General features: G+C 42.4%; 1 protein-coding gene across 1 annotated transcript in view; it reads left to right on the top strand.

Annotated features, from left to right (window-relative positions):
* Positions 1–12,879, top strand: part of LOC126456475 (uncharacterized) — a 341,682-nt gene that overhangs the window by 255,779 nt on the left and 73,024 nt on the right. The window contains exon 7 of the mRNA XM_050092226.1: positions 9,169–9,294. Within this exon, the coding sequence (XP_049948183.1) occupies positions 9,169–9,294 (126 nt within the window). The remainder of the gene's footprint in view (positions 1–9,168; positions 9,295–12,879) is intronic.

Raw genomic sequence — 12,879 nt, forward strand, 5'->3', positions numbered from 1 at the left:
TTACCAAGTGCACAGTGTGGAGAAAACGGTTCTCAGGGGTGTGCTTCGCGAGATTACAGACCGTGTGTTTATACTATTTATTCGAGGATTTGTTAGAAATAACGAAGTACTCGTTATACTTACGAATTGTGTGCATATGGATAATGGGGTTCCACCTAGTCACTAAATTATGTAAATCACACACAGTTCTGTTACTAATTCCGTAAATACTGTAGGATTAGACAATACATCTGTTCACTTAGCTCTGTAATATCAACAACCAAGTTATTACTCGTGAAAGAATGGTAACATGACTAAGCACAATGTAAACGTAACATGTCTGAATTGACAGCTTTGATAGCTATCGCATTCGATTTGCCCTCGCCGCTAAGCTTAGACCAATAGCGAACAAGCTGCTTTAATTCTGCTGATCGAAGCTCAGAAACTAATGGCGGACGTCGCGATTTACGCGTGCGACCCCATCACACATTCAAGTATGCCCTATGCAAACTCACTTTGAAACTAACACTGCACACGCATTTGTAACACATCCCCTCAAGGCACACAATAATTTCAAAGAAAGATGTAGTTCAAGCAAAAGAAAAATACTTACAACTATTGGTGGGTCAACAAAACTGCACGGAAAGTTAATAGTTCACTTCCAGCTATTTTATTCACGTAGCAAAAGTTAAGGAAAGGATAAGAAAGAAAATACCTTTGTAATGAAATGAACAATTTACAATCTGAACTGCTGAACTCTCTTAGTCTTTATCTGGAGAGAGCGCATAACAATGCAGATTGATGTTCATAGTTGGAGAGTCGTGTCGGCGTTTTGAGATGATGGCGGCGGCTTGTGATGTTTCAGATAAAATTATTACAGCAGCTCCGTTTGTCGTATGGTGGTAACGTCTCTCCTCGCTTATACTGGGAAGTCATCTGCAGTGATGTTTAACAGGCCACTGGTTGAATGCACGTAATTGTTGGTGACAGTCCACAAGTTTAGCATGTGGACGTTTCTTACACGTTCTACACATTAAATTCTCGTTTCAGTACTTTGTACACCGTTCGTGATGGTCTCAGACCGCGGTATAACTGCCTATCACGTTTACACATGACTGCCGAAATCGGAAATTCATGGTCAGTAAAAGCGTTCTTGCACCTGATCCGCAGCTATGATTATGTTTATCTCCTTAGTTACGGCTTGAAACATTTGGCTGTTCATTAAGAAGGCAAACATATAATACAGTTTTATTAAGCCTGGGCTCTCGCGATGCACTTAAATGTAAAAGCAGTTTCAGCCACACTGTAGCAATAACTATAATGTCTACTCGCGTAAGCTTTCTCAACACCGGTTGAGACACAGTGCATTTAGTAATAATCATATCGCACGATCTTCCTTTTCCAAATGACCACTTCATATTTCATTACGCATTGCGACGGTAATTCTAATCTCAATCATTCAGTTCCAGATTCATTTTCTTGGCAAGTTTTTGCACCTCAAATCAACAATGCGCATCTCTCCATATTGCTGCACACGCACACACACACACACACACTCACTCTCTCTCTCTCTCTCTCTCTCTCTCTCTCTCTCTCTCTCACACACACACACACACACACACACACACACACACACACACACACTAATTGACACTCCCTCACTGTTTATCGCTGCTCAACTGTTACTTTCGATATCGCTCTCTGCGCTTTCATGTCTACGATGTGCATAGCAGTTCCTCACATCTCTGTTGGTATCACAAATGCAGGTAGAAAAAAAAGTTTAAAGTCTTTCTATATTTAAGTAATAATAAGGAAAAAGGTTTATCCATTATAGAAAAAGGTGTCAATTGCTGTTACTTTTTTAACATTATTACCAAACACTGCTGTCCTGCACCATCAAAGACATGAATACGTAGTCTAAGAAAGCGAAAGAAATGAAAAAAGGACAAATTTACCTATCACTAATGGCTATATCTTCACAACGGGTCTCAATGTGTAGCAAAGACTGTGAAATAGAAATGTACTGAATTGCTTGTCGCCATACAATAATATCTGAGAGAGTAATACAAAAACTATAACGTACGAAGAGTGGTGAGAAACGTTTAATAAGCACAATTATGTCGGTAAATAACACTGATTTCTGAGTGAAACACGTTTGATCTACATCGCCCACAGCAGGTACGTCAGTCGATGAGGAGATTGTAAATGACACACTTTCTTCCGGATGTATACCTGTACAAGTGGCCATTCCCAAGAAAACAATTACAGCGGCAGTTCTTAGCAAGGGTTTACACAAATTTGGTTCATGGACCGGCAAAGTGGGATGACAACATGGCATTTCCCATAACTAAGTGCTTCTTCATAGATAGCTCTTTTCTTGTAAATTTGTGTCCTAAAGACGGAGATACTACCTTTCTGCAGGTTACTGTTCCTACTTCTCATTGTTGTTATCCATTTAACTTGTCTTAAATCCCAGTTAGTTTAAATTAAAGTTTCAGTTGTTGAACAGGTTAAATTGAAAATAATTTCTTTTATATGAAAATATTTTTTAATGTTTTATCTTTTCATGTGGCGTACATTCTTGTAGCACTTACCTGAGCAGCGGTACAATTCTTTTTTATTTTATATTTTCTCCATCTTTTACCGCATATATAAGTCCGTTTGCAGAGTTTGTGTATGTTAGTCCTTTCCATTGCTTGTTGAAGCACGTTCCATGCTGAGTTATGTGTTTCCAATGAAGTGCACTACTAAAATAAGCGTGTCGTATAGTGCCCCCCCATGAAGCCCATTGGCTACGACCAGTGAGGAAAGAGTAGATGGATTTTCAATGGTGAAGTATTTACACTGTGTGAAAAATTTGAACCTGACAGATGTGTTGGCCGACAGTTGTTAACATATCAGAATTCGTCATACAATTGTATTCCAGAGCCATTGTGGGAGCTTGCTTATTTATTGTGTGAATATGATTAATTGTTACAGTGTGGGCGATTGTAATATTATTTGAATCCGGATCAAATTCTCCTTTAATTTCAAACATCAGTTATTCCTGTTATTAATTTCTTTTGTATCTACATTTACACAATTACTCTGCAGTTCACAATTAAATGCCTGTCAGAAGGTTCGCTGAACCACCTTCAAGCTATTTTTCTACCGTTCCTCTCTCAAACAGAGCACGGAAAAAATGAACACTTAAGTCTTTCCGTGCGAGCTCTGATTTCTCTTATTTTATTATGATGATCATTTCTCCTTTATTATGATGATCTTTTGTCCCTATGTATCTAGGCGCCAACGAAATATTTTTATGCTCAGAGGAGGAAGCTGGTAATTGAAATTTGATGAGAAGGTCTTGCACAACGAAAAACACCACCCCAATTCGCATAACTTATCCCCTATTTTGCCATAACACAAAACTAGCTATCTTTATTTTAAACGTTTTCGACGTTCTCCGGCTATTGCATCTGATTCTGATAGCACTCAGCCCGGCAGTATATGAACACAGTCATTACTGCTTGGACTAATATTAGGGAGACTTGTGTTTCGTTATTGTTGCAAGGTACCTCCCTTGCTAACTGAATGGCGAGTGGCACACAGGAAGAATATTTCTCAGTGACATTGTGTATGAGGCCGAAATTCATTAATTTTAATCTCGCGGTCGTTACAGCGGGTATATATTGGGGAGCAGTGCGTCTCTTGGTTCGCTTTAAAAGAGCTGACCAAACAAAGCTGTGACGGGTCGAGCAGCTCTTCTTCATATTTCTTCCCGTATTTTCCCCTCAATCCTATTTCTTAAGTGTTTCATACGAAGTGAAATACTCAAGAATCGGTAGAGTAAGTTTTATGCAAGCAACGCCCGACGTCGGTGAGTATCTCTGCCTTGGGACTCTAGTAACAAATTTCTCTGGCATCTGTTTCCGTCTCAGATGGCTTTACGTGGTCATCGGTCGTTGAACAACTCCAGTCAGAAGCGCCGTGGCACCCCAAGATTCACACCGAGCCCAGGATCTCATCGCGTAGCTAAAGGGTACGAATGTTTCGATCTCTTTTCTTGCACTCCGTTACATTTATCTGTACTGAGAGTCAGCTGTCATTATCTAAGTCGTATTGTCCGCTGTTGTAGAGTGTACTTTAACAGCTCGGTGTACTGGGCCTCGGAGTACCAAGCATAAAAGTGATATTAGTTCTTCCTAGGTGGCAGCGGCTGACACAACTACTGAAGGACTGTGAGAGTCAAAGTTCACACTACTTATTACGGATTTACTATCCCTGATAGCCGTACGTGTTAAAGCGTCCGCTTGCGGGAGTTGTAAAAGCGCTCTGGTCCCGTTTACAATCCGTCCGGCGTATTAAACGAGATTTTCAGGCAGTTTACCACACCCCAATAGGTGAATACTTTGCTGGTATCCACGTCCCACATCAGATAAACGTTAAGAAAACATTTCTCAAACTTTCCTACGCAATCTACTTTCGACTAAGACGCATGGGTGTACAAGATTCTGTTGTGTGTGGTGAATAGGGGACTGATGACCTTAGATATGTAGCCTCCTTAAACTTATAATCAGTTATACGCATTTTGTATGAGATGTCGGGTACAGTATTTCAGTAACATCAGTCTTACTCATTGTCGTAATCAGGTTGGTAGACACTTCCAAGAAATGTTTGTGAATAGAATGGTGAAGTGGGAAACTGGTGGACGGGTGGCGGCCGTCGAAGTCTGGTTGCAGGGCTGTTATCCGACGGTGTTCGTCGTAACTGGAAGGCTGTGGGTCGGCTCTGGTAGAAGACCGCCCCCCCCCCCCCCCCCCCTCCCATTGACTCTTCACTCGATACTGTTCATCGGGACGTGCAGCCCACATAAACACCTGGAGGACGGGGTGAAGCCAAACAACGCTCTGTTTCCGCCCACGTGACAAGCGATGCAAAGGAGGGCAGAGAAATGTCGCCCCCCGTAAGTCAGACCGGAACTCCGTCGCCTCGCGACTAAACACCTGCTATGCAGGCAACCCAAATGACACCACTGTACCGCGTGAGACCTCTGTGCCCGAGGGGTACATCAATCTGCAAGTCTCTTTATATTTTATGTAAACTGAAGGTGGAGAGGGGAGAAAGCAAAGGACGAGGACGAGATCAGCTGCATCGGCACTTTATGCAGAATTAGCGACGACATGTGAAAATGTGTGCCAGGCTGGGAGTCTAAATCGGGATTAGATAGATAAGAGATTGGATTAGATTGAGTTTTCGTTCCACATACACAAACATGAGATGATCCTTATGGGTGTAGAACAAGTCAAAGTATAATATAAAAAAATAAAACATCTGTATATAATACTCACTTCCCTGGTCATTTGTCACGAGATTGTCAAAGTAAGTGAATACATTGCTATTAATATCAACAGAATTAATGCACAGTCAGAATAAAACATAGTTGTGCACTTTTAATAAATTTGTCACATAAAAAATATCTAATCTTGACAGTAGTGACCAAGCGGTGTCAAAAGTGAAATGTAACAGACATTTCACTTCAGTTGATCTAACAGTTCCTGGATATTCATCTATTGATTAGAAGGAGTTGCAAGTTAAGAAGTCTTCCAAACTCTGTTTAAACTGCGTTTTACCTGAAACCATGGTGTTCTTGAATTTATACCACAAATAAGTCTTATTACACGCTTTTTCGCTCTAAAAAGTTTTGCTCGGTTTGACGAGTTATTCCAGACTGTGATCCCATATGACATAATAGAACGACAGTAAGCAAAGTATGCAATTTTTTTAATATATTTTATCTCCTACACCTAATATCATTCGCACTTCAAACACTTCTTTAGGCGCTTCAACAATTCTGTGGTGTGCCCTTCCCAACTGAATTTATAACTGAGTTGTAATCCCTGAAATTTAACACTGCCAACCTCTTCAATCTGCGTGTCTTCATATGTGATTCATATGCTGGAAGGAAATTGCTCAAAGTGTCTGAAATACATATAGTGGGTCTTTCCAAACTTTAATGACAGTGGATTAGCTTTAAACCACTTGTCAATGTCAGTTAAATTGCTTGCAAGGCTGTTGCATCAACCATTGCGTCATCTGGACACAGTGTTAATGGCAAATGCGCAGACTATCTCCGCACGCTCCCCAGCTGATTCATATTCCCACCCATCGCCGGCCGAAGTGGCCGTGCGGTTAAAGGCGCTGATCATTCCGATTCATATCCCTAAAAAGTGCTACACCCAAGTATTTATATGAGTTGGCCGATTCCAACGTTGACTCATTGATACGATTTTCATAGAATACTATGTTTTCTTTTCCCTTTGGTGAAGTGCATAATTTTACATTTCTGAACATTTAAAGCAAACTTTCACTACCTCGAAATTTTAGTCTTTACGCAGCTTCTTTCAGACTGTACTTCATTCTAGATAACTGCATAATCTTCGAAAACTCTGAGATTACTGTTAATATTGTCCGCAAGTTCGTTATGTGCAATATAAACAGCAAGGGACCCAACACATTTCCCTGGCGTACAACTGAAGTTCCTTCTACATCTAACGATGACTCTTCATCCAAGATAACATGCTATGTCCTCTCTACCAAAAAGTCCTCAGTCTGGTCACAAATTTCACTTGGTACCTCATATGATCGAACGTTTGACAGCGTAGATACGGTTCTGAGTCAAATGCTTTTCGGGAATCGAGAAATACTGCATCATATGAGAAAAGTGCGAGGTCGGTTTCTCATGATCTACAGGGTGTTACAAAAGGGCACGGCCAAACTTTCAGGAAACATTCCTCACACACAAATAAAGAAAAGATGTTATGTGGACATGTGTCCGGAAACGCTTAATTTCCATGTTAGAGCTCATTTTAGTTTCGTCAGTATGTACTGTACTTCCTCGATTCACCGCCATGATTTCATACGGGATACTCTACCTGTACTGCTAGAACACGTGCCTTTACAAGTACGACACATGTGGTTCATGCACGATGGAGCTTCTGCACATTTCAGTCGAAGTGTTCGTACGCTTCTCAACGACAGATTCGGTGACCGATGGATTGGTAGAGGCGGACCAATTTCATTGCCTCCACGCTCTCCTGACCTCAACCCTCTTGACTTTCATTTATGGGGGCATTTGAAAGCTCTTGTCTACGCAACCCCGGTACCAAATGTAGAGACTCTTCGTGCTCGTATTGTGGACGGCTGTGATACAATACGCCATTCTCCAGGGCTGCATCAGCGCATCAGGGATTCCATGCGACGGAGGGTGGATGCATGTATCCTCGCTAACGGAGAACATTTTGAACATTTCCTGTAACAAAGTGTTTGAAGTCACGCTGGTACGTTCTGTTGCTGTGTGTTTCCATTCCATGATTAATGTGATTTGAAGAGCACACGTTATATTTACAAGTTATGGCTACAATTGACGATTAAATATTACGAAACACATCATGACACCAGCAGGAGTTTTGATAAACCAATACGGAAAAAAATGTTTTAATTTTACGTGCAGTTCTTTTACCTATGTTTTCGAAATGAATTTATGTGACCACGTGATTTTACACGAAAAGAGAGGAAACGTCGGGAGCAGACTTACAGTGAAATTACAAACGTCTTGGGATGGCGATGTGCACATATGCAGATGACAACAGTATCGCTTACAAATGGTACAAAAGGGCAGTGCATTGGTGGAAGTGTCATTTGCATTCAGGTGATTCATGCGGAAAGGCTTCCGATGTAATAATAGTCGCACGACTGGAATTGCAGACTTTGAACTCTAAACTGTAGCTGGAGCTAGACGCATATTTCGAGAACTACAGTGTCAAAAGTGTGCGGAGAATACCAGATATCAGGCGTTACTTCTCACCTCGGACAATCCATTTAACGACCGAGAGCAGCGGCGTTTGAGTAGAGTTGTTAGTTCTAACAGACAAGCAACACTGTGTGATATAACCGCAGAAATTAATGTGGGGCTTACGACGAACGCATCCGTTATTGTGTGTTCGTCCTTGTGAGCGGAGGTCTGGGGCACTTCGGCCGTTCACTTACGTAATAAAATGAAACGCCTACATTCGTCTGTATGACGTCATTTATTGTACGGCTATCAGTTTCGGTGCTTCAGTGCGTCATCTTCAAGTGTTGGCTGATGCTGAAGGGGTTAACACTATTGGTATACACGATGCCTCTGTGGCAAACGTCTATAATTGATTATCGTAGACTATCTACAGCCGCGATGGTGTCTCTCCAACAATCAACTATCAACTCAACCTAACCGTTAGGACAGTGCGACGAAATTTGGCGTTCATAGGCTGTGGCATCACTGGCCGACGCGAGTGCCTTTGCTAACAGCTTGACATAGCATGCAGCCACCTCTCCTGGGCTCATGGCCATATCGGCTGTACTGTAGACGCCTAGGAAACCGTGGCTTGGTCAGATGAGTCCCCATTTCAGTTGGTAAGGGCTAATGGTAGGGTTCGAGTGTGCCGCAGACCCCACGAAGCCATGGACTGAAATTATCAAAAGGTACTGTGCAAGCTGGTGGTGGCTCCATAATGATGTGGGTCCTCTGGTCCAGCTGAACCAGTCACTGACTGAAAATGGTTATGTTGGGCTACTTGAAGACCATCTGCAGCCATTCATTCACTTCATGTTCCCAAACAACAACGGAAGTTTTATGGGCGACGGTTGTTCACGGTTGGTTTCAAGAACATTCTGGATTTTTCGGCCAAATGATTTGGCCACCCAGATGGTCCGATAGGAATCCCGTCGAACGTTCGTGGATCGTAATCGAGAGGTCAGGAAGTGCACAAAATCCTGCACCAGCAACACTTTCGTAATTATGGACAGCTATTGAGGTAACATGGCTCAGTATTTCTGCAGGGGGCTTCCAACGACTTGTTGTGTCCATGTCACGACCAGCTGTTGCACTATGCTGGACAAACGGAGGTCCGACGCTATTTTATGAGGTATACCATCGCTTTTCTCACCTCTGTATATAAATAAGCGTGTGGAAATAAATGTGCGAGCTGTACGGATTTTGGTCCCATTTTAGACTAGCATGCCGAAGATGAACTCATTCACAAGGGTAGACTTACCAAGAAATTACCCACGAAGTTTTTATAAGTCGATTATTTTAGATTTTTCCCCTTTCTGTGGGGTACGTCATAATTTCTGCTGTATAACCTTTTATGTGTGATGGTTGTTTTGCAGAGAGGAGCGTGTACACATCATACGTATGGGCTGCAGTGGGCGTGGTGGCGATGGCCTCCGCCATCTTGCTGACGGGACGGTTCCTGTGGAGGAGAGGCGCCCACAACTACCCCGCCAACAAGCAGGGTGAGCAGCGCTGCGCCTATCGTAGTATAACGCACTGGTGGCCGTTGAAACTGCATCGACGTGAAGGCGGCGTGCAGCAGACGTCAAACTGGCATCAATCGTATTACACACTTGACTACGCAAACGACTAGCATTTCACTGCAACCACCAGGAATAGGTAGCAGTAAAGTCGTCTACATTCTCCATAAAGCCCTCGACACTAGAAATGGGTCGTTCGCGAACTAATGGGTCCAAACGAACGGTTTATCAAGATGAACAGAACGAGAAATGAACGATTTCTAAGGAACGGTATTTCATAGTTCACTTCGGTCGCGGCTTTCTACTCATAGTTCCCGGGAACGGGAAACGGTCGGTCTCGTTCTCGCAACGGCAGGTCGGCCGCTCTCGATCCAGCCTCTGTCCCGTTCCCGCCTGTCTCGGTCTCGGTCTCGCTCGGCCGGACTCGTCCTTCCTTTTGCGTGGCCACTCGTCGCAGTTCCACTGCCGACTGCTTGTAGTTTGTTCAGTATAGAGTTGTTCCTTTCGTTCGCTGCGCACGCCCATTCTAGATCTGTTCTATACCTTCTTTACTCTGAACTTCTGGTTCTTTTCGTATCCTATTCACCGTCCATGATCGGTAATTAAAATTGTAACTTCCCGTTAGAAAAATTATTGAATTACTGTGCTGATAAACCTCTTACATTATTTGCTTTTCAAACAGCTGAGCAGAACTGAACGTACTCAGACATTCACTATAGGGACACACAATATTTTTAGCGCAACGCAATCTGACTTATAATAATCCCTACAAAGGAATGGCCCTAACTAACAATAACCCATACCTTTCATGAATCACTTACCTGACAAAAATCTTCGTTACTCAAAAACTACTGCAATGCAGCGAGCGCCAATACTGCCAACTAAATAAAAGATTCTAACTACTGAAGGCACTAACTACTGATAGGCATAGTTAGCAAATGAAAGATTTTGATAGAGAACAAACAATGTATTTACCTTAATAGTGTTCAAAAGTCATTATATATATATATATATATATATATATATATATATATATATATATATATATATCAGTTCATGACATCCAGTCTTAAAAATTTACTGTCTCTGATGGACACACGTCCAGATCATCCGCTCTCAAAACTCCACCATCTCTCTCCCCACATCCACCACTGCTGGCGGCTCACCTCCAACTGCGCAACGCTACGTGCTGTTAACAGCCAACTGCCCAACACTACAATAGCAAATTCCAACAATGCCACCCAGCCACAGACTGCACACAGCACAGCCAGTGATTTTCATACAGAGCGCTATGTGGCGGTGGCGTTACCAATACAATAACCTAAACAGCCCACTCACAAAATATATTTTATAGTATCGTAAATTACATAAAATTACGTGGTATGTAATACACACATCTTTTCAGCTAACAAAACGGCATATCAGACTTCACTATTTCGATAACCAGCAGAAGAAATGTTTGTAAAAAGGCAAGATTTTTTTATTACACATGCAAAGGAAGTCGGCACGACACACACGAGTGCCCATTTTCCGTGTTTTTTTTTGATCCAAGGTAAAAGAGAATGTTCATTGTTATGGGAGGCAGACCGACTTACAACCGAATGAAGTCCGCGTTCCATAATCGAGTGTCTGCTGTCACATTTTGTAAAGAGAATATGATAACTCCTACAATATTATTCCAGTGGCAAAGGGCGGCGCACGAAAAATCGGCTCCGAGTACTGGAGTGCTCATTGTCGCCTACCAATCGTCATCTGTTGGTTCCAAGTTGTTGCTTGCATTAGCTTATTTGTTATTTCTTCACTACCTAATTATTAAGTGTTTATCTATTTTGCTCGTACCGGTCAACAAATCCTGCTTAAATGGCGAGCAGTCTGTGCTCGGGGCCGGTTTTTCGACCGCTACCTTATGTTATTTTACTGCAATCAGCACATACGCTACAGTTGGCTAAACGAGAGGTTTTTCCAGAATCACGAAAATTACAAGTGTGTCAGAATTCTGTTATGAATAAAAATTCTGTACTCCAGGGTGGAGGCAAGTTCCCCCTCTTGGCGCCTTCCATCTTCAGTCACCTATGCTACTAATTTTCAGTTTTCGCTCCTGACAAAAAGTGCACTTAGGCCTATATTTACTAACATCAAATACTGCGAAAGGTACTTGTATTAATTTCATTGGAAACTCTCACTACCTTTTAGAAAATGCACAGATGAAAAATAAAAAAAATGTATGTGGCAGGACACAAACCTCTAGAGATCCACCCTCGATTCTGGAAGTGCCTCAAATAGCTACTGTATGCCGACACCCAACTGCTAGCAACTTCGTATTTTGTGTTAGTCTTCTGATGCTTTAATTGCCCAAATTTTATTGATATTCAGTTATAATAAATGCTGACAAGAACTACATGTTTTCATGAATCTTCAATGAGTCGTTGCCTTGAAACGGCTTGCTCTAATAACACGCGAGTTATAACGCGAAAATATGTCGTTTCCCATCATTTTACTACAACAAATCGTACCAATAACGATTCGTTTTCGGCACATTCAATGTGCTGGTGCTTAGAAACAGCATATACTCATAGGGTGTAACATATAACGTAAAACACATCGAATATAGGCTTCTACTCAACCCGACAAATAGCGTGTGGCATTTTATTTACTGCCTGTGACATAGGGAGCGTTCTGCATTCCTGTTGGTTTTACTTTACGTCGCATGTTGCCGAAATTTCGGAGAACTTATTTTGTGTTTCACCTTACGAAATGGCTCCTCAACGAGAAGTAACAGAAAGTGACGTCATAAAACTCGTAGAGACCCACGCCAACATTAGCTAACTTGTCCCGTGCGCCGATTGCTTACGAGAAAACATTTGAATTCGCATTCGCGACAAGATCCTGTTATGCTTCGTTTAAAGAGGTCGGACATGTGATACCCAAGCTTCAGAATCTGGCAGTGGTCAGATGTTGTCCTGAAAATACTGCGGTTTATCGTTCATCGACATTTTTGCTCACGTAGGTCGGAACCCCATGACTGTCATGCTAATGTGGAATCGATGGGTTGCGGAGGGCATTCTTCAATGGCATGCAGGTTCTCAGTGGCACCACTGGACTAGCGCCTGAGAGGATCAACACATTCCTCGCTCAGCCATGCAGGATTGAACAGTCGCGTCAAATATAATGAGTAAGGAAATGAACTTGTTTTGCAGCAAGGCAAGTGTCCGCATGCACAGTCTGACAACGTGTACAGTACCACGGACAGTCAACACAGCGACGTTGTTGAGGCTTCCTTGGACGTGCTATCAGAGGGGGGGAGGGGGTGGGCGTGGGGAGGCTGGGTTATACCGACAGGTTTACACTTTTGCACCCAATGACAGCACTACACAGAGGCTAGTTTTAGTTTTCTCTATAGTATCATGGTAGACATACCCATATGTTGAAACTCCTAGGAAACGAACGTTGCCAGGTTGCAGTTGTCTTCTCTATAAGGTCTCTGCACTTGATTTGGCACTACAGCTTGCTATTGGTTACACAATACCCTAACGTTTGGTTCGCATATCTGGTATTTTGGACAGAAGC

This window comes from Schistocerca serialis, chromosome 2, assembly GCF_023864345.2.
Source record: "Schistocerca serialis cubense isolate TAMUIC-IGC-003099 chromosome 2, iqSchSeri2.2, whole genome shotgun sequence".
NCBI classification, from domain to species: Eukaryota; Metazoa; Arthropoda; class Insecta; order Orthoptera; family Acrididae; genus Schistocerca; species Schistocerca serialis.